This window comes from Suillus bovinus (assembly GCF_016758785.1).
Source record: "Suillus bovinus strain UH-Sbo-P2 chromosome Unknown EDB93scaffold_1, whole genome shotgun sequence".
Taxonomy (NCBI): Eukaryota; Fungi; Basidiomycota; class Agaricomycetes; order Boletales; family Suillaceae; genus Suillus; species Suillus bovinus.
In genome coordinates, this window is record NW_024542057.1 from 135,493 (window position 1) to 157,534 (window position 22,042).

Here is a 22,042-nt window from a genome sequence, read left to right on the forward strand (position 1 = left end):
CATTCAAATTCAACGAAGTCTCAAACTTTCAAGCTTGTTTTTCGTGCACTCATGGTAAACTGAATATGCTTTCTCTGTAGTCCTCGTAAATGATATACGGTAGCCTGCTGGTTCTGATATTGCGTTCCGACGACTCCTCGCAGGGATGTAGTAGACACTTACTATGAAACCTCTCCACGGAAGCAAATACTTAATGCCTTGAGCTTAAGACCCCGTCGCGGTGCGTCCAGTCCGAGGCAATCATTTGAGCTGTCTCGATCTGTTGGAGAGGAATTCACGTGGCTTGAGCCCATACGGCAGAGATAACCCACACGGCAAAGTCTTACTAAGTTCCCGCCCAGGAGATCTTTCTCACTAACAGTACTAGTAACACCCGAGGCTTCATCATGTCTGAGTACGATCGAATCGATTTCGAGATGCTTGAAGAAAACGATGACGATTATGATGGCCCTGACGCATATGTCGACGAGGAAGATGATGCCGTCTTGGATTTAGAGGACTTACAAGACTCGATACAGGAGCGCACAGGAGTCGCACAGGAATCACCTATGTTGCGCCAAATCTTACTATGTGAGTTTCCTCGCTGCAGGGCATGTTCTACTCATCCGCCGCTGACCTGTAGCGTTATTTAACCCACAAAATACACACCAGACTGACACTAGTGATGGTGACGGTAATGGCAGTGAACCCCGACAGCTCAGGGCCATCAGTATCCAGGACTTGCAGCGTTTGCTGAATTCACATCCTGCGGAGTCTGATTATGAAGAAGAAGATGACGACGAAATCGAAAATGTAGGGGAGTGGCACCAGTCGTGGTTCCCCCCGCACAAGGAACCTCAACAGCCAGGGGTCGAGCTCCTCATGGGAGGAGAATTTGGTTCTGTGAGTTCGAATATCAGGAGCAGGAGAAACAAGAGGAGTATTTCGCAAATGATCTTCGATCAGTCCTCGCGACCCCGAGGAGCAATTTCTAGAGAGCATATGACTAGTGTGCGTCACTTTCTTGTATTTCATGCATATATTTGAATTCATTACAGGAGCTCATTCCGAACACGAACGGAATTGCTGTTGCATCCTATGCCGCAAATGTTTATAGTGGGCAATTCTCGAAAGGTGAACAACTACCGTTCCATTCTTGGTTCATCATTTGACGTCACTCGACAGATTCTTCGTTTTACTACACCTGCTGTCAAGGTGTGTGGTATGCTGCTCTCGCGGGACAATAATTCATACTCCTCTCGAGATTTTCGTCTTCATATCTATGACATGACTTCGCCTCCTTCGCCATACGTGAAACGGTCAAGGAACATATGGCGCAGTGCTACAGGTGTTTGGGATGATAATGACCGCGACCATGACACAACCCTCAAGATATTAAAGACTATACAGGGGTGTCCTGGTCGTTGGACTATTACAGATTCTCATTTGAGTCCTGACAACGAAAGGCAAGCGATTGCATCTTTCCTTCCAACCATGCTTACGGTGTCCTAGGATGATTTATTCGTCGATTGTAAGTGGAATGACTCGGTAATTTCCATCAACTTGAACAGATATTAGTCACCCACGGTGTACATGACAAGCACACTTGACTCATCAGTCACTCAGACTCCCATCAGCTTTCAGGAACCTAATCAACGTCAACGGGCTCGCCCACACTGGGGCTGGGATGATGAAGACTCGTTTGGCATCTGGAGCTGCAGGTTTTCCGCAGATGGAAATGAGGTCGTGGCTGGTGGCAGCGGTCAAATATTTGGTAGAGACTTTATTTTATTTTCGAGTTTCAATTTCTCATGGTCGCACCAACTCAGTATATGATCTCTTGGCTGACCGTAGGACAGTCAAGATTATTGCACATGAAGACGACGTGAACAGCTGCTGCTGGGCTGACACTGCATCGGGGAACGTGCTAATCAGTGCCTCTGACGACACTTTTTTGAAAGTCTGGTGAGTTCTACAAAGATCCATCGACCTTTATTCTACTAATATGAGAAAAGGGACCGGCGTTCATTAGGTGCATCACAGAAACCGTCAGGAGTCTTGGTGGGACATACAGAGGGTATCACCAACGTCTCAGCGAAAGGTGATGGTCGTTATATCATCTCGAATGGAAAGGATCAGGCACTACGATTGTGGGATTTGCGGAAGATGTGCAGCAGCGAGGACTTCGACAATGGTGCTAGCCGCGTCTATAGGACACATGGATTTGATTACCGGTGCGTTGACTCCTCCACTTGAGTGAGAATGAACCTCAACTGTCTTGCTAAGCTATGGTAATTACCCGAAACCAAAACGTGCTGCACACCCGCGTGATTGTAGCGTCATGACCTACAGAGGTCATGCTGTCTTACGCACACTTATCCGATGTCACTTTAGTCCGGCTGAGACGACAGGTGGACGATACATCTACTCTGGTTCAGCAGATGGGAAAATACACGTGAGGATCCAGTTACAATCAACTTCTCTCTGTCTAACACATGATACTGCTAGATATGGTCGCTCGACGGACGCATAGTTCAGGTTCTGGATCGCTCGAAAACATCAGCTATGACATCTGATCCCTCGGAGGTGTGCACACTCCCCAATAGCGCCCGCAGCACAGTTTGCGTGCGAGATGTCAGCTGGAATGGCAATGTCAGCTCATCTTTAGCCCTTTTTGGTCAATTTCACTGATGAGGGTTGTTACAGGAACCAATGATGATGAGCGCTGGTTGGGACGGGGGTCATTCATCGTCGAAGAGCGTTGTTGCGCGTCATGAATGGAGGGGTCTCTCTAATATGTCGTACGGTCTGGAGGATTGGATAGAAAAGCAGAACATAGAGCGTGACGAACGAGCTACGCGCACCAGACAAACACTACGAGTCCCTGGTGCATTTGATGTCGAAGAGGATGACTAGATGATGTCAAGACAGGTGTGACGCCTGTGATATTTATACCTTCACTTGGATATTTACATATTGTACAATTAGTTGTTGTGTGCATTCTGACGAATGGTGAAATCCTTGGTGGCGCGTTTATGTATGCCTCAGAGGGTCGAGGAATCCAGCGCCTACGTTATCTGGGGGATGAGAATGACATATACCAATGGCGTCACTGAACGTTGTTGAAACCGCGGGATGGGCGATATCGATAGCCGCAGAAGTCGACTAACTTTTCCTACAAAGTCTCGATGCAGGTGAATAGCCAACTTCAGTCAGGCCTCAGAGGAGCTTCCAACTTCATACGGTATGCAACAAGCAGCAAGATAGCCCTTTCTTCATCCGTATCTAGTAGTTGCCGGTGTAGAATTTTTGTTGTCCTTCGACAGAGTCACGTTCGCTAGTATGCCGTCTGGTGTGAGCACTGGCAGGATATCTGTCCCAGACTCGGACGATGGGATCCAGAATCAGAACTCCTTGATCATAATGCTGACTCGAGCGGTGAGTTGGAGCTCTCACCGAGATGTTGATCGATGGTTGAAAAATCTTCGTTATGCCAACGCCTGTTCATAAATAGAGTTCTTCTAAATATATCGACTGTACCCATCATGATTGTTCGTTAGACTCTCTATGAGTAGTGAGTATCTTCATCAACGGCATGTACTCGACGTTGAAAGTAGATGGCGAATTTACCCCAGTGGCCGAGAAACTTACTAGGAAGTTGCCCTGAAGGTCAAAGGAGACAGAAATTCTCCAAGACGTGATTGGCTGCGCAGTGACCACCGTACTCAGGTAAAGAATGCAGCTGCGAAGCAGCATAGAACGAAAAATCATTGCAATGGGGAACGATTGCAAGTGGTAGTACATCATTAGGTGAAACCAAGGGCTTTCCCTTTCTGGCACGCTTGGCAGAATTCCTGTGTGATCGCCCCGCACACCCTTGACCACCACCATGTCTGCCAATGCTCAGCTCTATGGATTCCCTCCAGGATACTTTGTGATTCGTAACCTTGGAAATGGTAGGCTATGGGACGTGTGTGGAGATGATGTAGAAGATAGCGCTGAGATTCTACTCTGGCCAGAGAAAGAGAAGTCTTTAGTTGAAAGTGAGTTTGCCTTCCGTGCACGCACAAGTGAACTCTAACAAGACATCAGCCTTGAGAAATCCGGATGCTAATAATCAGGTATGTATGTCACTTCTGTGCAAGTACGTGTCGACCAATGAATCAAACTTGCACCATCCAGGTATTCTTCATTGATACATCGGGCGCTCTTTGTTCGAGATCATCAGGACATGCAATCGATATCGAAGGTGCGACGTCAGCGTCATTTATCTGGTACAGAATCTTACAATTGATACAGGGGACCGTTTGGTACTTCGGCATCGCCGACCCATCTCCCAGCCATATCCAAATGAATACTCGCATCCTCTACCGCGTTTCTCCTACTCCTCAGAAACCCAGCAGATCACTGCATCTTTCCAGTGTGATCCTGCATACCCTCCGCCAGCCGCGCAAAACTCCATCGCGTGGATGCGAAAGACATACGTCCTGTCCTCAATTCCAATGCCCAAACCAAAGTCACTGTTAGACAACGCATCGGCTTTCCTAAGTTCTGCTGTCACAACACCAATTTCGTTTTTCTCTGGTGGCACAGCACAGCGGAAGGCAACTCCTGAGGATGTTTTCAGTGGGGATATAGACCTCACCGAAGACGAAACTCTAGAACAGGATCGAGGTGTAGAAGGCGACGCAGACGACTCCTCCGAGCTCCTCAGAAAACTCAGAGTTTTGACGATCAGTCAGCGGGATGCTCCTCCAGAGGGCGAGAGTGCTAGAAAACGTCGTCAATGGCAGATTTTGCCCTTGCGTACATCAGCTGCTCATCGGAGACTGTTGAAGTGAATTGATATCCGCATCAGTAGTTGTTTTTTCATTTGATTTGGGTTTATATACTTTGTAGTTTCTTTAATGGATATTGGTACTTTGTGAGCCATCTATCATATGTCATACCCCAGACGCGCAGTCACTGAATCACGTGCGTTTTGACTTTCATATCCGGGACCCGCATCCTCTAATTTTGTAGGTTGACCTCAAGCCTCATGTACATACTTCTTTGAGCAGCTGATAGATCATTTTACTTCTTCAAGAGTATGGCGTCTGGAGCTTTGTCCCTTATCGCAACACATGTCATTTGACTTCGCCTGTCGGACTCTGTCCCATTTTCCGGATAAGAACTCGCCAGCCTCTCCAGTCAACATAGGTCTTCTTCCCAAGGAACCAACGTTACCAGAATGACTTTCAAAAGACTCCTTCAATTTGCAATCAGCGCGGTTTCTGTTAAAGCCGTATTCGCGCATCAAGTCCCTTTAGGCGACGCCATCGAACAGCCTGAGACGTGGTTGTCAAAGTATGGTCCCCAGATTGACCAACCTTTCTCTGGACCATTATCATTTTCTCACATGACTTATTCCCGTTGCCTGGAAGATGAATCCGCCCAGTTTGATATAGCAGTTCTCGGTATACCTTTTGATACGGGCACATCCTATCGTCCTGGTGCTCGCTTCGGACCCTATGCGATTCGTTCAGGCAGCAGAAGACAGAGGGAGGCTCGCGGATATAGCTTGGCTTGGGGTAATAACCCGTACGAGCAAGGATCAAAAATAATTGATTGTGGCGACGTGCGCCCTTTTCAGTGACAAGTAATTGACATGAGCAACTGACGAGGGCAAAGGTTCCTGTCATTCCATTCGACAATGTTCTTGCCATGGACCAGATGGAAGTCGCGTATTCCACTTTGTTAAATCGTCCTATTGCCTCCAATCAGTCTGTTTGGGCGAATGGTGCTCAACTCGCGAAGGACGGACGTGAGCGCCCTAGGATCGTCAGGTTTGTTCAATTCAAACATCTATGAGCAAACACCTGATATCGTTTGAAGCCTTGGAGGTGATCACACAATCGTGCTCCCAATTCTTCGTGCTCTCAACAAGGTATATGGACCGGTTTCGGTTATTCACTTCGACGCGCACCTTGACACCTGGGATGGATATCCGGGAACGGTGTCTGACCAGTCTCGCGTCACCCACGGAACCTTCTTTTATGTAGCTAACGAGGAAGGCTTGGTTTCGAATTCGAGCATCCATGCTGGTATCCGATGCAAATTAGCGGTAAATGAGGCTTTGATCTTTATTCTTATTTGCAATGAACACCTGTGAATCCAGGGACTGGGAGACATTGAAAATGATGAATCTGTCGGATTCCACTTCATTACAAGCGATGACATCGACGATCACGGGGTTCCTGCGATCATCAAGCGCATACGGGAGCGTGTTGGTGACACACCTGTCTACTTGAGGTATGTCCGCTTTACATATGGCTCAGAATGTCGCTGAAGGGACAATAGTCTTGATATTGATGTTATTGGTATGTGATATGCGTGCTGGATTTGCCCACTATGTAACATATCAAATAGATCCTGGTCTTGCACCTGCTAGTACGTCCTACCACTAACATGGCTGAAATAAAGCTTGAATTTTTGAAATCTAGCGGGAACTCCCGAGGCGGGAGGCTGGACAAGTAGGGAGGTCAAACGAATCATCCGTGGCCTAGCCGGATTGAACTTTGTGTAGGTATCCCGACTATCATTGGCTCCCATAAATCTCATTTTTTGCAATACAGTGGCGCCGACGTAGTGGAAGTTGCTCCTGTATATGATCATGGCATGTTTGACAACAGCCGGCTGTTTGTGACTGGGACTGAGACATTTTTTACAGCCGAAATCACAGGCACGGCGGCGGCCGACCTTGTCCACGATTTTATATCGATGTTCATGTCTCAATCGCCTCCCACACCACACGCACTTCCGGGTTCTTGGCCTCGAGAAGAACTTTGACGGTCTTCTAACTTTCCAAACTATCTTTGTCTGTTCCCTATATCACCACGTGCTGATCAAGTGCCGAGCAGATAACACATAAATACTTTCGAAGTACGTAACAGTACATAACATGCAATACAAAATGAATGTTCTCGTCCCCAGAGATCTATCCTGCTTCCTGATTGCCCACTAGGTTGGCGTTGAAGTCGAAGAAAAATTACAGGTACTACTGACAATGAGATACCTTCCTCTCGCGCTACTTCCCGTTGTTTTTGCGCAGCAACATGCCTTCGAAACCACGCAGCAGGAACCATGGACAACAAAGTATGGCAGACAGACAGACCTCAGTTATACAGGTCCTCTGAGCTTCTCCCACCTACCCTACACACGTTGCCTGGATGACTTATCGACAAACTTTGACATCGCTGTTCTCGGCATGCCATTTGACACAGCAACTTCTTACAGACCAGGGGCACGTTTTGGACCATATGCAATTAGATCTGGTTCTAGACGCCAATCCTCTGCGGGGGGTTACTCGATGGAATGGATGACGAACCCATACACCCGCGCGGAAATGATTGATTGTGGAGACGTAAGTTTCGGCTCGTCATAGGTGTCTAAACATATTGACGGAACGCTTTAACAGGTCCCGATCAACCCCTATGACAACGCGTTAGCTATTGATCAAATGGAAACTGCGTATACCACGCTTTTAGCACGACCCGTGAATGGAAGCGCTAGTGCGCGCACCGCAAAGCTTGCACGTGATGGAGTGGAACACCCTCGTATATTGACATTAGGTGAGCCCAGGACCATGGTCTCGTTCGCTAATGTATGATTGATCCTGTACTGGTAGGCGGAGACCATACCATCGTGAGATAGCATGATTCCCTTGTATCCCCCAGATTTCACATGTCAAATGATCTCTAGGTGCTTCCGATTCTTCGATCTCTTTATCAGGTATATGGACCTATATCCGTCATTCACTTCGACGCACACATCGACACCTGGCCGAGCGGGGGTGGTTTTACCACGCAGTCCAGAGTCAATCACGGGACATTTTTCACATGGGCATTTGAGGAGGGACTCATGTCCAACACCAGTATTCATGCTGGGATCCGGACCAGAATGGAGGTCAGGGCGTTCCTTGCGTCTCAGTTTGGCTCGAGCTGACGCATTGTGAATGGACAGGGCCCTGAGTTGATCGAACACGATGAGAAAGTTGGCTTTGAGCTTATCATGACTGATGATATCGACGACATTGGAGCAAATGAAATCATTAAGCATATCCGACAACGCGTCGGCAACTCCCCTGTTTACCTGAGGTGTGTCTCGAGAATGCGTCGCTGATCACAATATTGACGTTCATGGCCTCCCGCCTCAGCTTTGACATTGACACCATAGGTTTGCAGATGTTCCAATTGATCACTAGCCATTGTGTACTAACTGCTCTGTGGTAGACCCTGGTCAGGCACCCGCAAGTGAGCGCAAATATCACTAGGTCAGTTTTGAAGTTATTGATGTCTAGGTAGCTGGTACACCAGAGCCTGCTGGATGGACCAGTCGAGAAACCAAGCGAATCCTTCGAGGTCTTGCTGGATTGAACTTTGTGTAAGATTCTTTTCGTCATTCACGGACTTGTACAGACAGTTGATAACTTATTTTAGTGGGGCTGACATTGTCGAGGTTGCTCCAGCATACGATAATGGTAAGATCCATTTCCCGAACTTAGGAACGAGGGGGCTCACCGTCCAACCCAGCTGGCGAGATCACTGGCATGCTTGCTGCTAACCTTGCAACTGACTTCCTTGCCCTGATGGTCACTGACGAGCCGCCTAAACGGCAAATAAAGCGAAGGCGAACACTCGCCGACGAGCTCTAGAACTCAGAAAGTGGTTTACTGCCAGCAGTCATGCTAGGTTATTGTTTCAAAGCAAGCCACTGTTTCGTAATGAAATACAGAGGGTATCTAAATATATAGTCCTACAGTCAAATCTGATACGGTCCTTTGATAAAAAATATGCAGTAGATATATCAACTCCATGAGATCCTCATGAAGATACTACAAATCGTATTTAGGTCTTCCATTGCACAGGCGTTCGCGATAGACCATCCTCATACATCGGTGGGCTGTCACTGTACATCTGAGATGGAGGGGACATCACCACAGGGGACGGCGGCCCCCTCGGGCCCCTTACACCACTCGTGTTAGAAGGTGCCGCATACGCACTGGTGTTAGCTGGTGGCGGAGAAGGTGCGTTAGTCGAACTATGATAATTGGAAGTATAGTATGGGTCCGACGGCTGTGCAACACTGGTAGTGCTGGCAGCATAGTTCTGCTCGGGCTGACGAGGAGTCTGGGCGTTGTATGCAGTAACATACGGAGCCGCAGCTATAGCACTCGAAGCATTGTATGAATCTGGGTTGAAGGAAGGCTGAGTTTGCTGCGGTTCCCAAGGGTTATACACCGCATGTTGCTGCGGGGGGGTGCGCGCTGCAATCATGTGAGAGATAAGCAAGTGCTGCTGAGCCATTACTCACAAGAGCCACCTTCCACATGACCATATGCCTGCGGGGAGTATGGATCACTATAGTAAGCACCGGAAGCGTTTTGCACTGGGGCGGTGATTGCAGCTCCGGGGACAGCATATGAATTGAGAGGCGACATTGAATGAGTCGTAGATGTTGGCGGATAAGTGCTGGAAGATGTAGTCTGGGTGAGGGTGCTACTCTTCCGGCGTGGTGGCGCCGCATATGGGGAAGCGTTGTTATATTCATCAATAGCGCGTGTGCCGCGAGGAGCCTGCATATAGCCTCCCCCGACGTAGCCATTCGCTGATGGACGACGACCATAGGACCCCATGCCGGCTCTTCCGGCGGTGGAGACGCTCTGGTCGTCTCGGAACGGTGTGGCATCCTCCTCGTCCAAAAACACGCCATCACCTGAGATTCTGGCCTTCAACGGCTGAGATGGGTCGTACTCCTGGAAAGGCGGTAAACCAATTTCGCCTCGCTGTTGTCTTGCTTTTCGATCTGCTTCTGCTTTGACAGCGTCAAGGCGCATTCGATCCGCGTATGCATTTCCACCCATCCGGTCGTCATCCTTTGGGCGCCTTCTTATGCAACACCTTCCAACGCCATAGAAACATCCACTAAGGAATAGTAGGATCCAGGCGACAAGCGTAAGCCATACAGCGTTACCGATGGAAGCAGAGCCGCCCGAAACACTATTCATCCTGGACTTGGCAACAAAAAAGATGGCGATGTCGAAAATAAAAGCAGTAAGGGCGACAGTAGCGGCAAATCCTGATATGCAGCTACTGAAGCAAGTCATAGCCATTTCACGGATGTGAGCGAGTAGACCAAAAATGGTGGCTACCCCTGCGAGACCAAAAGCCACGATATGCAGGACCAGGGTATACGTGAGCCACTTTACAACGACGGTTGGGATTTGGAGAGCCGTACTATCGCCTACCAAGGCATTGATGTCTGCACATGCCAGGGAAGGCAAATGTCAATATGAATCCTACAAGATTTGGAAGTTGACTTACTGAGCTCATACCCTACTGTTGCACTAGAACATGAAACATTCCCTGAGATATCTGAACAATAACCCAAGGTTCCAAAGGTGATGTAACCATTGGTGCTTTCAACGGCAAGGCTTGCCTTGAGAAAGTATATGGATTTTATGAGGGGTACAGAGAAGGATACGACAGCCAACAAAATGGTGGCTGTGAGGGTTATCAGGAAGCCAGGAGTAGCTGGCCGAATGAAGCTCATAAGGAAACAAGAAGAGCGTCAGAATATGATGATATCAAGTTTGATGCTGATCTTTGGAAGGAGAGCGCAAAATGTGGGTTGACAAGAAAGGCGGTCACATGGGAAACTTCCGTGTTATGTGGTGGTGGCTGTGGACCCCTATTTATTAAACAAATCGTGGCTGTACTATAAAAAATATTATTTGGAGCAGAGCCTCAGTACACACAGCATTCAGTTATACTTGCTTGAAAACGTCTCCCGTGCGACCCTCAGAGCCTCTTCAACCTGAGCGACGTTAACCCCAACACCTTGGGCACCATCCTCCTTCCCTCCAGCCTTTCCGCCGAGGATATCGCTTACTGTGGACGCCCATGTCCGAGCATCGAGGCCTCTTAACCGTGCAGACTCGGAAACATAGTTTGCATGTGCGACCTTGCCGCCCTCTGCGTCGACACTGAAAACGTAGACCGTCTTGCCAAGCTTCTTGCCTTGCATAACGACGTTTTGCAAGATCTGGACACCTTTCTTGAGTATAACCACCTTTTGTGGACAATTGTTACAACATACCTTTGCATTACCATCAACCTCAAGAATGGCAAAATAGACCTCTGAGTCAGGCGTCTCCTCGAAGAAGGTGACCAGAGCATTCACGGCCTGTAAATACATCAGTAAACATACAAGAACAATAGGCAAAGGCCCATACCGCCTTGTTTATTGCATTCTCCTTCTCTTTCATTTGCTTGTCAAGCGACTTTCGAAGAGTCGCCAGACGGTCTTTGAGCTCAGCTTTCAGAAGGACCGATATATCTGCCTGGCCAAGTTCCTGCAAAATCATCAGTCGACAGACAGTGCAAGACATCTTATGACTCACCACACTGAGAGCCTTGAGTCCGGTGTCTTTTTCTTTGCCTTCCATTAACTCGAGCTGCTCAAGGCGGTCCTTCAAAGAATTGGCAACACGAGACGCCTCATGCGCCTCTTGGCCAGTCACAGCAACTATTCTCCGGATTCCCTTCGCAATCCCTGATTCCTCAGTGATAACAAAGTCTTTGATATCGCCCGTCTTCACAACATGAGTGCCACCACAAAATTCAACACTTGTGCTCCGCCACTTTGGGTTGTCGATGTCCTTCGCAACCTCATCTACATCGTACCCGAGCACGACAACACGTACAGGATCCGGGTATGCCTCGCCGAAGACCGCGCGCAGCCCGGGTATCTTATGTGCAGTCGTGAGATCTAGGTCTTTGCCATATACCTTCACATTCTTCTTGATCCAGTCAATGCTCATCGACTCGACCTTCGCGAGCTCGGGGAGCGAAATCTGTGCCTTATGCGAAAAGTCGAAGCGGAGCTTTGTCGGTGCCACGAGCGAGCCCTTCTGGTCAATATGGTCGCCAAGCACTTCGCGAAGACAGAAATTGAGAATATGTGTTGCAGTGTGGTTGCTGCGCAATGGCCAGCGGCGGAGCTCATCGTAGGAGGAGATGACTTCATCACCGATAGAGAGTTGGCCGTATTTGAGAGAACCAGTGTGGAGAACATAGCCATTGTATGCCTGGACATTTGTCACCTCGAAATCCGTGGCGCCGTCGATGACGATGTTGCCAGTGTCATACTCCTGGCCACCAGCTTCTGCGTAGAAGCTTGTGCGGTCGAGGAGAACGCCAAAGTTTGCATCCGCCGGTATACCAGATGATGACGAGATGAATTCCTTGTGGTAGTAAATGCCCTTCACTGTAGCGGTGATATTGCCAAGTTCTGCAAAGGTTGTTGGTGAGAGCGAGTCGTGGATAGGAAGTCACGCACGGAATTTGAATGAGTCGTCTGTTTTGGGTATCGCGTCATTCTTCTCCAATGCAGCGAGATCGTGAACATCAAGCTTCACAAGATCTGCTTTGTCCTTTTTGAATGATCCCTTGCTTGCAATCTTTGAGTGTTCTTGAGCATCCTCGAATTCCTTCTCGTTGATTCCAAGCCTGAGCTCCGCTGCCATAAGCCGCGTGAGGTCGACTGGGAATCCGTACGTGTCGTACAGCCGCCATACGTCTGCACCATTGAGCTCCTTAGCACCCAGATCTATTGTACGTGTCGCGTATTGGTCAAAGAGCTTCTCGCCCCGATCAAGGGTACGTGAGAAAGACTCTTCCTCCTCGTCAAGGATCTCTTTGATGTCGCCTTGCTTCTTCGTAAGCTCTGGGAAGACATCACCCTGGTGTACGAGGTATAAATTAGGTTGAGCAAATGCGATAGATATACTTCACTGACCATAGTCTCCATGACCACGGGCATCAAAGAGGAGAAAAATGAGCCGATGGGTGCACCAAGCTTCTTCCTGACATAGCGTGAACCACGACGAAGGATCCGACGAAGGACGTAACCTCGGCCAACGTTGTTGGGCACACCACCATCACTCAGCGCAAAAGAAAGCGTTCGTACGTGATCAGCAACGACACGGTATGCAGTATCAATACCATCTACATCATCGTTGCCAAATTTCCCACTATACGGTCTTGCTCCAGTTAATTCCTGTATACGTGTGAAGATCGGGGAGAACACATCAGTGTCGTAGTTTGAAAGCTTGTTTTGGAGGACTGAGACAAGTCGTTCGAAACCCATGCCAGTGTCGACATGTTTGCTTGGGAGCGGCTTTAGTGAACCGTCATCGTCGCGGTTAAACTGTATGAAGACATTGTTCCATATCTCAAGGACGTTGGGGTCGTCACCATCAACAAGGTGTGCAGCATTACGTCCACCGATGCGGTCGAAGTGTATTTCACTGAGGAACATCAACGGAGGATACTAAGAAATAGGAAATACGTACCTACAAGGCCCGCAGGGTCCAGTCGCGCCCATTTCTGTAGACGCAAATGAGTCACATCGTTCATCGGATGATGAAACATGCCTTACCCCAGAAATTTCCTTTTGACGCGATAACGTGATCTGGTGAGATACCCTGGCTTAGCCAATGTTGTTTCGCTTCTTCGTCGCTAGGTATTCCATTTTGTGGGTCTCCAGCATAGTAGGTAACATATAATCGGTCTTTGGGCAGTCCATACACGTTAGTTAATAGATCCCATGAATATTCGATGGCTTCTTTCTGTAAAATAAATGTCAGCTAGACAGAGCCATCGGAAAACAAGCACTGAACCTTGAAGTAGTCACCAAATGACCAGTTTCCGAGCATCTCGAAGAATGTGTGGTGGTAGGAGTCTTTCCCAACGTCCTCCAGGTCTAGATTTGCAATGTTAAAGTGAACGCTGTCTTATAAATAGACCTGTACGTACCATTATGCTTGCCACCTGCACGGATGCACTTTTGGCTGTTGAAAGCACGCTTCAGCTTGCCTCGCTCGGAATTGGGATCGACAGTACCCAGGAATATGGATTTGTACTGATAGGATGTGAGTTCTGGTGCATAAGCCTAAGAAGTTGAATTGACCTGGTTCATTCCAGCATTTGCGAACAGGAGGGTGGGATCATCATAGGGTACGGTTGAAGAAGATGGAACAAAAGTGTGGTCTTTGGAGCGGAAGTAGTTGAAGAATTCTTGGCGAACTTTGCGTGCAGTCCACGGGCCATCATAAGAGGAGGACATTCTTAGAGGCAGAGGGAGAGCAATACGATGAGATGGACGTCTTGATCGAAGGAGAGATGAGTGCAGAAACGCAAGTCTCATCTAGATTTTGGTTTCCGCAATTAGAATTCATATCGTATCTTGACTCGACACTCGTCACGTGACAGAAATAATTCATGTATATATTTTCGTACATAAATTTGGTAATTTTCTCACAAACCTTTTGCAAGCAGTACTACTGCGGTATTGACTGTGGGGCGGTCGGGCTGACCGTGAGTCGCTGTATCAGATTCTGTGTGGACTGACACAACTTCCAGCTTCCTATTATACTGAATCTGGAATGGACAGGTCATATAGATCTACTCTGATATGGCGGTATACTAGTAGTCATAAGCACTGCAGCTGGTGGTAGTAGCTTGCCGAGTGTGCTGTTAATATCATGGTCACACCGCATGCAGTAACGTGACCTGCCCTGAAGTCCATCGATAAGCCAAAGACCAAAAACTTTACTTTTGAGATCAACGACGCTTCCGGTGTGCATCTGACTCACCATCCAACTCGTTCAAAAGGATCCCGTTTCTTTCTTTTTTTCTCATTGCGTCTTTGTAAAATCTAGACACGATGGTGTACGTATTCGCTTAGATCTACATTTTCGATGCACTAATCATCCTGTATGATCATAGTAACTTCACAGTAGGTGAGTACATAGATCGTGCAAGAAAACATGATCTCCTTCTTAATGATTCTTTGAACCATAGACCAGATTCGTGGGCTCATGGACAAGCCCACGAACATCCGTAACATGTCCGTCATTGCCCATGGTGAGCAAGATCCTGCTGATGATCGCATATCGATCTTATCTAAATTACTTACGCAGTCGATCACGGAAAGTCCACCCTCACCGATTCCCTCGTCTCAAAAGCCGGTATCATTGCTGCAGCAAAAGCTGGTGACATGCGGTTTACGGACACGCGAGAGGATGAAAAGGAGCGTGGTATCACGATTAAATCGACAGCCATCTCCATGTACTTCGAAATGGAGAAGGAAGATGTCGAAAACATTAAACAGAAGACCGACGGCAAGTCTTTAATCTCAATTTCACAAATTCTTGCTAACGAAATTCAACTTCAGGCAACGAGTTCTTGATCAACTTGATCGACTCGCCAGGTCACGTCGACTTCTCATCAGAAGTCACAGCTGCTCTCCGTGTCACCGATGGTGCTCTCGTTGTCGTCGACTGTATCGAAGGTGTCTGCGTGCAGACAGAGACAGTGCTTCGTCAAGCACTTACGGAACGTATTAAACCCGTCGTTATCATCAACAAGGTCGACCGCGCTTTACTTGAGCTCCAAGTTTCAAAAGAGGACTTGTACCAGTCGTTCCAGCGTACCATCGAGACGGTCAACGTCATCGTTTCGACTTACCATGATGCTGCCCTTGGTGACGTCCAGGTCTACCCAGACAAGGGCACCGTTGCTTTCGGTTCAGGTCTCCATGGATGGGCTTTCACCCTCCGCCAGTTCGCTAATCGCTACGCTAAAAAGTTTGGTGTGCCTAAAGAGAAGCTTTTGGCTAAGCTTTGGGGTGATAACTACTTCAACCCCGCCACTCGCAAGTGGGGTACGAAGAACTCTGATGCCGACGGCAAACCCCTTGAACGGTCATTCAACATGTTCGTCCTTGAGCCTATCTTCAAGATTTTCGACGCCGTCATGAACTTCAAGAAGGACCAAGTCGGTCCCATTTGCGAGAAGCTCGATGTCAAGCTGACGTCTGATGAACAAGATCTTGAGGGCAAGGCTCTCCTCAAGGTTGTCATGCGCAAATTCCTGCCCGCTGGGGACTCCCTCCTGGAGATGATAATCATCAACCTTCCTTCCCCCGCAACTGCTCAACGCTACCGTGTTGAGACTCTCTACGAAGGTCCCATGGATGACGAGTCCGCCATTGGTATCAGGGACTGTGACCCCAAGGCCCCCCTTGTGCTTTACGTCTCGAAGATGGTGCCCACTTCAGATAAGGGACGCTTCTACGCCTTCGGTCGTGTGTTCTCCGGAACCGTACGTTCTGGCCCCAAGATCCGTATCCAGGGCCCCAACTACGTGCCTGGAAAGAAGGATGACATGTTCATCAAGTCAGTTCAGCGCACGGTGCTCATGATGGGTCGTTATATCGAGCCAATTGAAGATTGTCCTGCCGGTAACATCGTTGGTCTCGTTGGTATTGACCAGTTCTTGCTCAAGAGCGGAACTCTTACCACCTCTGAGACTGCACACAACATGAGGGTCATGAAGTTCTCCGTGTCCCCTGTCGTGCGGGTCGCTGTTGAGGTCAAGAACGCTGCAGACTTGCCCAAGCTTGTGGAAGGTCTCAAGCGTCTCTCGAAGTCTGACCCATGTGTCCAGGCTTGGATCGATGAGACCGGTGAGCATATTGTCGCTGGTGCTGGTGAGCTGCACTTGGAGATTTGCTTGAAGGTAAATGACTATCTGTTTGTTGATTTTCGTTAGTCTCAACCTTATTATAGGATCTCCAAGAAGACCACGCTGGTGTTCCTCTCAAGATATCTGACCCTGTCGTGGGCTACCGTGAGACAGTCAAGGCTGAGTCCTCGATTGTGGCCCTGTCCAAGTCGCAGAATAAGCACAACCGTCTCTACGCCAAGGCGATGCCTCTCGATGAGGAGCTCACCAAAGCTATTGAGGCTGGTACTGTTAACTCCCGTGACGATTACAAAGCCCGTGCTCGTATCCTTGCTGATGACTTCTCTTGGGATGTCACTGATGCAAGGAAGATCTGGTGTTTCGGCCCCGATACCACTGGCCCTAACTTGCTCGTCGACGTTACCAAGGGTGTGCAGTACCTCAACGAAATCAAGGACTCTTGCGTCGCTGCGTTCCAGTGGGCAACAAAGGAGGGTGTCTGCGCTGAGGAGAACATGCGTGGTATCCGCTTCAACATTCTTGATGTCACTGTAAGTATACTTCATACCTATCTGTATTGCATCTTCTTATACGATCGTAATAGCTGCACGCTGATGCTATTCATCGTGGCGGTGGACAAATCATTCCTACGTGCCGTCGCGTCTGCTACGCTGCATGTCTGCTTGCTACCCCTGGTCTCCAGGAGCCGGTGTACCTCGGTACGTCCCTTTCGCATCGCATTTTTCGGGTACTGATATCATTTACAGTCGAGATCCAATGTCCTGAGAACGCCATCGGTGGTATCTACAGCGTGCTGAACAGGCGTCGTGGCCAGGTCTTCAGTGAAGAACAGAGACCAGGAACGCCCATGTTCACCGTCAAGGCGTACCTCCCCGTCATGGAGTCCTTCGGCTTCAACAGTGATCTCCGCTCACAAACAGCTGGCCAAGCTTTCCCCCAGAGTGTGTTCGATCACTGGGAAATCATGAACGGATGTGCGCAATTCCTTGTGCAATGTGTAAAGACTGACACTAATGAAATCTATCAGCTCCTCTCGACAAGGGTAGCAAGCTCGAAGAGCTCGTCAGGGGCATTCGTGTGCGCAAGGGTCTCAAGGTAATGGGTGACTGTATACGATTCTGCAATATGACTGACACACGATATTTAGCCCGACATTCCACCTGTCGACCACTACTACGACAAGCTGTAAAGTTATTGTACGAAAGTGCTTACGACCAAACTTCTGGAATCCGTTCCTTGTCATTCATATTTCACTAAATGCAACTGTTGTACTCTTGTATGCTTGATTATTCGGACGCCCACATTGGCAATTACTGAGAACATGGATGAGGCAACATGACATCCCTCGGATCCGCATCTTTTACTGGCAGCGAGCATCTTGAGTCAGACATCATTGGGCGCTTAACGTTGGTGCTTAAAAGGCAGGTTGCATGCAAAGAAAATCACCCAGAAACTTGAATAATCATCTACTCGGACATGGCAGACGTTGACCTCGCCACCATCGCTGGCGTACGAAGATACTTGGCTAATACTCGTTTCGCATCGCATACAATAAACGCGCTGACAGGAGGCTTCGCCAATTTCACGTACAGAATATACCTCAACGATTTATTTGAGGGCAAGGAAACACTAGTGCTGAAGCATGCAGCACCGTATGTCGCTGCATCCGGTGGTACGATGGCTCTCCCTACAGAGCGCCAGGTGAGGCTTCTCTTGAAGTAGCGTTACATAGTGACTGGAACGATAACAACCTGGCAGAGATTCGATGTAGAAGCCTTACGACTCGTCCGCAAGATGTACGCGGATGATGATGTCATCACTGTTCCCAAGGTCCATCTCTTCGACGAAGAAGCCCACGTCATGATCATTGACGATTGCGGGACGGACACTCGTACGCTGAAACAGCTGGTGATTGACGAGGCGCTGCCACAGACAGTCGCCGAAGAAATCGGTACTGCGATCGGTCGTTTCCTTGGGCGCGTCCATGCCTGGAACAAAGACACGTCTTTCGACATGGACATTTTCAGCAACAACGAAGTGGGCAAGACAATCTCGATTTTGGTTACATATGGTCGCCTCATATCTACGCTTAGCGGCAGAGATAACATCGCGGCTTTAGCTGACCCCGGCCTTGACATCCCTGAGGGAAAACTAGCCGTCATCTCGAAGCTAGCGGAGACCCGCAGTCGTGAAATGCTTAGCGCGACAGAGGTGTTGACACACGGAGACTTCTGGCCTGGGAATATCATGGTATCCCTTCGGAGAGAGCCAGAGGGGAGCACGCTTAGGTTAGAGAAGCTTTATGTGTTGGACTGGGAGTTGGCGAAGGCAGGTCTTCGGGGACTAGATATTGGTCAGTTCTGCGCAGAGATACTGCTGCTTCAGCGGTTCTATGCAAGCCGCTGGGAGGAGACGTCCACTATTATGAGATCCTTCCTCTTGGCTTATAGAGGAGGAAGTGGGTCTGATGAAGAGCTCGCGAGGGTTGCGATTGCACATGTTGGAGCACATCTGGTTGCTTGGACGCCGCGGGTGCATTGGGGAGACAAGGAAGACACTAGAAAGATGGTTGCTGAAGGAGTTGAGTTATTAATCGGAGGTGCTGAAGGAACATTAGCATGGCTAGAGGGTAGTCTCGTTGGAAACTTGGTGTAAAGCTTTGTCACAAATAAAGCCGTAAGAGGCCGTGAGTCACATTTAGCACATTCGATTAGCTCGCCGTGCCACTACACCGCTGCTATTCGACACAGCTTGTCCCTTTTACTTCACATCATCCAGACACTTCGACGCCTTTGTTATCATGCATTAACTGCACACTATATAAGTAGTTTTGGAACAGTTCGTTCGGCAGTTGAATCACTCGGCCGGTATCACATTCCTATACGACATATTAACTCTATTGAGACTATTATCCGTGTCCTCTGTCGTTCACTTTGACTCTGACAGTGCAGTGATGAGTCCCACGAAATTTCCGAGTCACACTCCGCGGCAGCCGTTGCCACTGACACTCAGTACTGGCATCGCTAGCTTACCTTCTCCAGCCTCTGTGATGACCCAATTGGATGGACTTCCTGCAGAGCTGTATAGTGCAATCATCAGACACCTACCAGCGGACTCGTTCCAGCAAGACGTCCTTGCCCTGACAAGAGCGATACCCAGATCGCCTGTGCCTACCCGTCCTTTATTCGAACGCATACACCTCAAGCATGCCCAGCAGATCGTACAATTGTATAGTCGCTTGCGCAATACCCATGACGAGAGAAACTGGGTCAAGGACTTTGGTATCGTGACCTGGACTGTCGATGCTGATGTCCTCGTCAATTTACTGGGGATCCTTCCTCGGATCTCTTCTTTCCTTCTCTTCGTGGGACCCAACTTTGCTCCAGAGCATCTTGAGGAGATATTTAATAAGCCAAGAGAAGACCTGCGCTTTCTCTCTTTACGTTTCCGTCCCTAGTGAGTATCAAATTTATTCCTTTCGTTTATCCTTCCTGACGTACATGTGTGATGAAGCGTCAAGAAAGCCACATATTATCAATTTCTGAAGGTAACACATCGCATGGATGTTATATCTATATCTTTCGCTTAACGTGTACTTAGGGAGCTTATTTCGATACTACACTGACTGCACTTTCCCAGTTGGCCTTCCTACAAGTTACCAACTCTATCTATCGTCCAGGATCCTCCTGAACCATTGTTATCAAATGCGAACCATTTTGCACAACCGCTCGTCTTCTTTCGACTAGACCTTAATATCCACCCTGTTGCGCTCAGAATATATCAGCTCATTGACGCACTTGCGTCTTCGTATTCCATCTCGTCAAGTGTCCCGATTTATCAGCAGCATCCCGTCCTCTGTACCTGCATTACGCCTTCTTGATCTGTCCACATGTAATATTCTCGCCTCAGATATGGAGGGGTTACTCATTCGATTTCATGATCTGCAACATCTGATTCTTGATGGATGCAGCGTTGCGCGGGACCAATCGCAGGGGACGGAATGGAACAACATCGGAAAGATATGTGCAACTGCAACGATCAAGCGAGCGAAAGCACGGGAAAAAGAGTTGAAAACTTGGCTACAGCACAATGCAGCTACTGCCATCACGCCAGTAGGCATGCCACAGCCTGCAGCAAGACGTATAAGACCAGGCCGTCGTGGTCTCGCCACGGCTACTATCTCGCTTAGGGAAGAACCTACCGCGTCGGAGCCGGATATTATCCACGTACCTGTTGGAATAGTTATTCCTAAGGTACGCGTCGTTCCATCGCCACCGGTGCTGCTCTCCCTGTGCACATCAGCATCCTTTATCACCAACGTTCAGCATCAGACCATTCGCGAGGAGTTCGAAAGAGGCTGGCATGAAGGCCTTGCGCAGCTTGCAGCCGTTAAATCCAGGCTTTACGGATCTTGGAAAAATGGCATACGGATGATGCGCATTACCGCGGATGCCAGCGGTAGCGGATTTGATGGTCTGGAAACTATAGAGGGCGATAATGCATTCTACTCCGAACAGGATAGCAACGCGAATCTGGCCACGCCTGCATTGTGCCTTGCAGGTTCAGGGATTTCAGGAAAGCACGTAGAGAATTGCGGTCATAATATTGCTTGGAATGTATGGAATGATACGATCTAGTTCAGGATAGACACACCTTCCTCTAGACGCTTGTATTTAATTCTATGTATTTGAACCTTCTAGGTTGTAGCAGCGTGGGCGCGTAGCATTACACTGCGTTGGTAATATGTCATTATTCTGGAAAGAAACCTCTTAGCCATGTCGCCTCCTGTTCCATATCTTCCAGCGTCCGCGGCAATCTGTCTTCATCTGCATCGACTTTGAGTGGATGATGTTGTACCGTAGTGCTAGACACTCTAAGATTTTGGAAGTCGCGAGGCAAGTCCGCTTCCGACCGCTCTAATGCAGGATATATATCATCCATTCTTTGCGAAAAGTAGTCTCCGTGGTATTTCCGAGGCATGATATGGAAGTGGACGTGAGGTATAGACTGTCCCGCAGCCTTTCCATCCTAGACCGTATAGGTCAATATCGAGTCCCATTATATTCGTCTGCCAGTGGTTATACCTGGCATGCCACGGTCAATGCGTCACCACCGTACGCTCGCTCTACCACTCGACCGACATTTTGGACAGACGCGATAAGTGATGTTAATTCTGCTGTAGTGAGATCTGTCAAGCGCGATACGGGTCGATTGGGGATTACGAGCACGTCTGAAAGGGCCAGAAAGGCCGGCTTATAAGCGTAATTGAGATATCGTACGAAAGGCTAGGCTCACGTCCTGGCACGATTGGCTTGAGATTGACAATGGCGTACGATAGCGCTGTCCTATAGAACGCTTGTCTTGTGACTTCAATTGTGGAGAATAAGAGCGGAGACGACATCTTTGGACCAAGTGTCGCTGGCAGTACTAACTTACTTGCAGTAAGTTACATATTTGGCTACGGAAGGGTCAAA

The 22,042-nt window shown here is 48.6% G+C and overlaps 9 protein-coding genes across 9 annotated transcripts; 6 read left to right on the forward strand and 3 right to left on the reverse strand.

Moving 5' to 3' along the window:
• Nucleotides 1-416: 416 nt before the first annotated feature.
• On the forward strand, nt 417-4,820 carry EDB93DRAFT_1074086 (WD40 repeat-like protein; the record flags this gene model as incomplete). Its single annotated transcript, XM_041445069.1, has 16 exons — nt 417-570; nt 623-990; nt 1,038-1,113; nt 1,165-1,194; nt 1,244-1,482; nt 1,558-1,753; nt 1,809-1,944; nt 1,995-2,213; nt 2,266-2,434; nt 2,488-2,631; nt 2,686-2,859; nt 3,192-3,260; nt 3,887-4,022; nt 4,072-4,100; nt 4,162-4,228; nt 4,279-4,820. 16 exons carry the CDS (start codon nt 417-419, stop codon nt 4,818-4,820), a joined length of 2,748 nt encoding a protein of 915 aa, XP_041313348.1.
• Nucleotides 4,821-4,981: 161 nt separating this feature from the next.
• On the forward strand, nt 4,982-6,916 carry EDB93DRAFT_2480 (arginase family-domain-containing protein). Its single transcript, XM_041455841.1, has 8 exons — nt 4,982-5,596; nt 5,650-5,804; nt 5,854-6,082; nt 6,137-6,270; nt 6,319-6,338; nt 6,388-6,408; nt 6,462-6,540; nt 6,594-6,916. Exons 1-8 carry the CDS (start codon nt 5,210-5,212, stop codon nt 6,805-6,807), a joined length of 1,239 nt encoding a protein of 412 aa, XP_041313349.1. The 5' UTR covers nt 4,982-5,209; the 3' UTR covers nt 6,808-6,916.
• On the forward strand, nt 6,628-8,757 carry EDB93DRAFT_2551 (arginase family-domain-containing protein). Its single transcript, XM_041455868.1, has 10 exons — nt 6,628-7,381; nt 7,436-7,589; nt 7,646-7,662; nt 7,720-7,923; nt 7,981-8,114; nt 8,174-8,193; nt 8,250-8,270; nt 8,322-8,400; nt 8,457-8,497; nt 8,550-8,757. The coding sequence occupies exons 1-10, from the start codon at nt 7,025-7,027 to the stop codon at nt 8,669-8,671; spliced, it is 1,149 nt and encodes a 382-aa protein (XP_041313350.1). The 5' UTR covers nt 6,628-7,024; the 3' UTR covers nt 8,672-8,757.
• On the reverse strand, nt 8,642-10,672 carry EDB93DRAFT_2557 (pali-domain-containing protein). The gene is made up of 3 exons (XM_041455872.1): nt 10,341-10,672; nt 9,331-10,278; nt 8,642-9,283 (listed from the first exon to the last, which is right to left on the reverse strand). Exons 1-3 carry the CDS (start codon nt 10,567-10,569, stop codon nt 8,865-8,867), a joined length of 1,596 nt encoding a protein of 531 aa, XP_041313351.1. The 5' UTR covers nt 10,570-10,672; the 3' UTR covers nt 8,642-8,864.
• On the reverse strand, nt 10,671-14,237 carry EDB93DRAFT_1196012 (tRNA synthetases class II (A)-domain-containing protein). Its single transcript, XM_041450883.1, has 10 exons — nt 13,990-14,237; nt 13,836-13,941; nt 13,700-13,782; nt 13,459-13,648; nt 13,373-13,406; nt 12,817-13,327; nt 12,358-12,760; nt 11,420-12,309; nt 11,252-11,371; nt 10,671-11,202 (listed from the first exon to the last, which is right to left on the reverse strand). The coding sequence occupies exons 1-10, from the start codon at nt 14,224-14,226 to the stop codon at nt 10,780-10,782; spliced, it is 2,997 nt and encodes a 998-aa protein (XP_041313352.1). The 5' UTR covers nt 14,227-14,237; the 3' UTR covers nt 10,671-10,779.
• A 423-nt stretch (nt 14,238-14,660) lies between these two features.
• Nucleotides 14,661-17,975, forward strand: EDB93DRAFT_3049 (P-loop containing nucleoside triphosphate hydrolase protein). The gene is made up of 8 exons (XM_041456036.1): nt 14,661-14,750; nt 14,808-14,945; nt 15,002-15,202; nt 15,256-16,601; nt 16,652-17,098; nt 17,152-17,266; nt 17,315-17,542; nt 17,596-17,975. Exons 2-8 carry the CDS (start codon nt 14,900-14,902, stop codon nt 17,823-17,825), a joined length of 2,613 nt encoding a protein of 870 aa, XP_041313353.1. The 5' UTR covers nt 14,661-14,750; nt 14,808-14,899; the 3' UTR covers nt 17,826-17,975.
• A 1-nt stretch (nt 17,976) lies between these two features.
• On the forward strand, nt 17,977-19,372 carry EDB93DRAFT_2933 (kinase-like domain-containing protein). Its single transcript, XM_041455998.1, has 2 exons — nt 17,977-18,269; nt 18,327-19,372. Exons 1-2 carry the CDS (start codon nt 18,045-18,047, stop codon nt 19,221-19,223), a joined length of 1,122 nt encoding a protein of 373 aa, XP_041313354.1. The 5' UTR covers nt 17,977-18,044; the 3' UTR covers nt 19,224-19,372.
• A 245-nt stretch (nt 19,373-19,617) lies between these two features.
• EDB93DRAFT_1244411 (uncharacterized protein) lies at nt 19,618-21,205 on the forward strand (the record flags this gene model as incomplete). Its single annotated transcript, XM_041452209.1, has 4 exons — nt 19,618-20,024; nt 20,082-20,115; nt 20,248-20,425; nt 20,478-21,205. The coding sequence occupies 4 exons, from the start codon at nt 19,618-19,620 to the stop codon at nt 21,203-21,205; spliced, it is 1,347 nt and encodes a 448-aa protein (XP_041313355.1).
• A 56-nt stretch (nt 21,206-21,261) lies between these two features.
• Nucleotides 21,262-22,027, reverse strand: EDB93DRAFT_3041 (HIT-like domain-containing protein). The gene is made up of 3 exons (XM_041456034.1): nt 21,864-22,027; nt 21,653-21,798; nt 21,262-21,596 (listed from the first exon to the last, which is right to left on the reverse strand). Exons 1-3 carry the CDS (start codon nt 21,967-21,969, stop codon nt 21,318-21,320), a joined length of 531 nt encoding a protein of 176 aa, XP_041313356.1. The 5' UTR covers nt 21,970-22,027; the 3' UTR covers nt 21,262-21,317.
• Nucleotides 22,028-22,042: the final 15 nt, after the last annotated feature.